This window comes from Grampus griseus (assembly GCF_964374135.1).
Source record: "Grampus griseus genome assembly, chromosome: X".
NCBI classification, from domain to species: Eukaryota; Metazoa; Chordata; class Mammalia; order Artiodactyla; family Delphinidae; genus Grampus; species Grampus griseus.
Window position 1 is genome coordinate 59099914 of NC_138999.1, and position 4856 is coordinate 59104769.

The following is a 4856-nucleotide window of genomic DNA, read 5'->3' on the forward strand; positions in this document are numbered from 1 at the left end:
CCTCTTGCGTCTCCCTCCCTCCCACCCTCCCTATCCCACTCCTCTAGGTGTCACAACGCACCGAGCTGATCTCCATGTGTCATGCGGCTGCTTCCCACTAGCTATCTATTTTATGTTTGGTAGTGTATATATGTCCATGCCACTCTCTCACTTTGTCACAGCTTACCCTTCCCCCTCCCCATATGCTCAAGTCCATTCTCTAGTAGGTCTGTGTCTTTATTCCCGTCTTACCCCTAGGATCTTCATGACCTTTTGTTTTTTTCCATAGATTCCATATATATGTGTTAGCATACGGTATTTGCTTTTCTCTTTCTGACTTACTTCATTCTGTATGACAGACTCTAGGTCCATCCACTTCACTACAAATAACTCAATTTCGTTTCTTTTCATGGCTGAGTAATATTCCATTGTATATATGTGCCACATCTTCTTTATCCATTCATCCGATGATGGACACTTAGGTTGCTTCCAACTCCTGGCTATTGTAAATAGAGCTGCAATGAACATTTTGGTACATGATTCTTTTTTAATTATGGTTTTCTCAGGGTATATGCCCAGTAGTGGGGTTGCTGGGTCGTATGGTAGTTCTATTTGATAGAAAGCCCAGAGATAAACCCACGCACATATGGTTACCTTATATTTGATAAAGGAGGCAAGAATATACAGTGGAGAAAAGACAGCCTCTTCAATAAGTGGTGCTGGGAAAACTGGACAGGTACATGTAAAAGTATGAGATTAGAACATTCCCTAACACCATACACAAAAATAAGCTCAAAATGGATTAAAGATCTAAATGTAAGGCCAGAAATTATCAAACTCTTAGAGGAAAACATAGGCAGAACACTCTATGACATAAATCACAGCAAGATCCTTTTTGACCCACCTCCTAGAGAAATGGAAATAAAAACAAAAATAAACAAATGGGACCTAATGAAACTTCAAAGCTTTTGCACAGCAAAGGAAACCATAAACAAGACCAAAAGACAACCCTCAGAATGGGAGAAAATATTTGCAAATGAAGCAACTGACAAAGGATTAATCTCCAAAATTTACAAGCAGCTCATGCAGCTCAATAACAAAAAAAACAAACAACCCAATCCAAAAATGGTCAGAAGACCTAAATAGACATTTCTCCAAAGAAGACATACAGATTGCCAACAAACACATGAAAGGATGCTCAACATTATTAATCATTAGAGAAATGCAAATCAAAACTACAATGAGATATCATCTCACACCAGTCAGAATGGTCATCATCAAAAAATCTATAAACAATAAATGCTGGAGAGGGTGTGGAGAAAAGGGAACCCTCTTGCACTGCTGGTGGGAATGTAAATTGATACAGCCACTATGGAAAAGAGTATGGAGGTTCCTTAAAAAACTACACATAGGAGGCAAGGTAACTCTTAAGAGGTCATAGGGGAGGATGAAGTTGGGGTCTTGAGAAGGTAGAAAATACAGGAAAGAGTTGCTCTGGAATGTTCACTAGGAACTCAGCAGGCTAAGGGGAATGGGGGCTTAGATGAAGTTCTAACACATCAAGTTTCAGTGGGTCAAGCCAGCCTTGGGCTCTGACTTCACCTGCAATCCCCTCTAGTCCTAGGAGAGAGAAGACTGGCCCAAGGTGAAAGTCAAGGTGTTTAAAATTAGAGTGTGAGGGAAGGTGGCCCAAAAGTAGCAGACCACAAAGTCTGGGCAGTTAGTCTCAGTTAAGCGTAGGGGACTTCAATGGACTGGAGAAATGGAAGAGCCTGGGTCAGGTGTGATGAAGAGAGCAACTTTGTTAGGTGGGGCTGGTGGATAGGAGAGGTGATAGGTGAGGAGACTGTGGTCATCAGAATAAAAGGGAGCGAGTGCCGATGAGGAACAGCATATGAAACAGTCTAGGCAGTGGCCATGAGACTGGGAGGCTAGTAAGAAGAAGGCCAGTTCATTAACTCCTAGCAGAAGGGGTCCTTGATGTCTAGAGAGGAAGAGGGAGCACTTACAAGAATGCAAAGGGGGACTCAGGGGCAGTGAAATCATTTTTTTTTCTGCAGACCAGCCCTAACTTTACTCTCCAGAGAGACCCTTAGAAGCCAGGAGACAAGCAAGGGATCAGAGCTAGGTCAGCAAGAGTGGGGCAAAAGGAAAGGAAGGCTGGAGACTCAAGAGACCAAAGGACTGCAAGGCAATTTTAGAGAGGGTGCCTGGAAGTGTAAGCCTACCCTTCTCACGAATGCCTTCCCAGAAACTCTTACTTCCCAAGGCTTGGGAGTTAGCTCCCCAAATTCCACACCCCACCCCCACTCCTGGAAGTCTGTAAGCACTAAGATAGTGCTGGAGAGGAGTGACTGGATGGGAAACTCTGAGGGGAGCTGTCCTAGTCCCAGCGCCTTGCCCTGTCCTCGAAGTCCTAAAACCTGATCTGAAAGAGCTGGTGACAGATTTATCTTTATCTAGGGCAGGAGCTAGAGAAAGGGGAGAGACCAGTGGAGAGTTAGCTCTGGGCCTCAGTCCTTGTCAGCACCCCAATCTCTGCACAAACCTTCTCCACCCTTTGGTGCTGGAACTTATGCCATAGACACGAGAGCTCCTCCCTTGCGTTCTGAGCCATCCACTCTGCTTTTCATTAAGTACAGGAGAGCTGTCAAATATGTTCTCAGCAAACCTCATAAAGAAGGGCCAGTCCCATTCCTGTTCCAAAGGCCATTATCAGCTTGGATCCTGCCCCCTGAGGCTCCTCAAGGTCCCCACCCCATGGGAAGACTCAGGGCTCCCTCTCTACCTCATGGCTACCCACCATTCAACAGGGCCATGCCTCTAGCTGCACATGGGGACCTTGTCAGGCAGGCTCTCTGGGACGGTGCCCTAGTTCAGCGCCTCAGTAGACAAGACTATCCTGTCTTCCAGGGGAAACCAGGGAGTGGGTGTGGGCACTACATATGTCACTTCCCAGGCATTTGTGATATGCTGGTGCCCCCACTTCCTGATTCTGGCTATCACTGTCAGATGAGTCAGGCCAATACTGAGATCACCCCAGCTTCTTCACCCCTCCAGTTAAATGCTCTGGTCTGGCTGAAGGAATGCATGCTATACAAGGATATGGGGGGAGAGGGCAGGAGACGGAGGGCTGGGGAAGATTTCCAGCAGCCTTGTAGGACCAAGAAACAGGACCAGTGGCCCCAGGAAGGGGACAGAAACAAAGAGAAAGAAGTCGAGGACGAAGAGTGGCTGCTAGTGTCTTTGGCTAAAAAGGAGAGGGCAACTGAAGGATTTAGGAGAGATGGAGTCACACGTGATTTCTCTGGCTCCTCCTAAATCTCAGGGTGAGGGCCTCTCTCCAGAGCTCAGAAAAGAGGAGAAAGCAGCCAGATCGGGTGTCACTATAAGGTTCCCTCCCCTCTGCCCTGCACTCACCCCCTTTCCTTCACTTCCCGGCTTCCGTTACAATCTATCTGCCCAAGCCGCCATCCTGGGGGGTGGCTGTCCACCTGCAGCTGCTGTCCTCAGGCAGGGACACCAGTGCCAGAGAGGAGGCAGCTGTGGGGAGCCGGGGCCTGCCACCCCTGCAGAGCTGCCGGAGCTGACGTCAATACTTGTCCCCAGTGAGCAAATAGAGCACAGGATCCAGGCAGCTATTGGCACTGGCCAGAGGCCGAGTCACTTTATAGACCATGTTGATGATGTTCAGCACCCAGCAGTCAGCTTCCAACAGCCTTGCATGTAATAAACGGTGCGGGTGATGTGGAAAGGCACGAAGCAGACAGCAAAGACAGTCAATACCACAGCGATGGTGCGCAGCGAGCACAGACGGGAAGATGACTGGGCAGCCCCTGGCAAGGGCCGTTACAGGCGCTGGGCCATGAGCCCATAGCAGACAAGAGTGACCAGGCAGGGCACGTCAAAGAGCAGCCCCATGACTGCCGAACTGAAGTGCACGTAGTGGTCAAACTCCTCAGGCCGGGTGGTGTCGTGGCACAAGATGATGTCCCCCTTAGGGCTGGTGGTGACAAAGAACAAGTTGGGCACGAGGCAGCCAGCTACGACCAACCAAACTGCCAGGCAGAGAAGGCCGGCAAGGCGCGGGCAGCCCCAGCGCAGCGCCTGCAGTGGGTGGCAGATGCCCAGGTAGCGGTGTACGCTGATGCAGGTGAGGAAAAGGACACTGCAGTAGAGGTTCCAATAGAAGAGAAAGCGGATGAACTTTCAGAGCCCAGTGCCAAAGGGCCAATGGTTGCGGGCTACATAATAGTAGACGAGGGTGGGCAGCGACAGGACGTACAAAGTATCTGACAAAGCTAAGTGGAACATGTAGGTGGCTGTCGCGTCCCACGGTCGGAGGCAAAAAAGGAAGAGCCAGATGGTCAGGGCATTGAGGCCTAGGCCCAGCGCAAACACAACTGCATAGCTCACGGGCAGCAGGATAAACTTGAACTCCTCATTAAACCGGCAGTCCAGCTCCAATTCACTGTCGTCAGGATCTGAGTGGGGGCCTAAGGCTGTGAACAGTGAGGACTCCGTACTGGTCATGGTCCCCCTAGGGGTGGAAAGGGCAGAAGTGAGGGTGACCAGATTTCCCTGGCCCCCCAGCCCTGACCTGGGGCAAAAATGCAGAGAATGGGGAGGGCAATGGTTGAAGCACAAGGGCGAGTTGAGAGGATGCATCTGGGAGTAACCCGGGTCAGCCTGGCTCCTGCCAGAGCTCCCTCGGTCCAGCCTGGGGAATAGTAGGCAGCAGGCAGTGCCAGGGCTCAGGAGGGCAGTCAGTGGGTTTGGGTCGTTCTTCTGAAGCTGACTCTGTCCTTCAGAGCTTGGTTAGCTAAAGGGGGTCAAGGCCTACCAGGACTATCCAATGTAGGAAGATACCCAGACCC

The 4856-nt window shown here is 49.9% G+C and overlaps 1 protein-coding gene across 1 annotated transcript; it reads right to left on the minus strand.

Moving 5' to 3' along the window:
* Positions 1–3433: 3433 nt before the first annotated feature.
* On the minus strand, positions 3434–4512 carry P2RY4 (pyrimidinergic receptor P2Y4; the record flags this gene model as incomplete). The annotated part of the gene is given in 5 exon segments (XM_082682066.1): positions 3434–3571; positions 3575–3705; positions 3708–3828; positions 3832–4188; positions 4192–4512. Coding segments are annotated over 5 exon segments (1068 nt in total).
* Between the last annotated feature and the right edge of the window lie 344 nt (positions 4513–4856).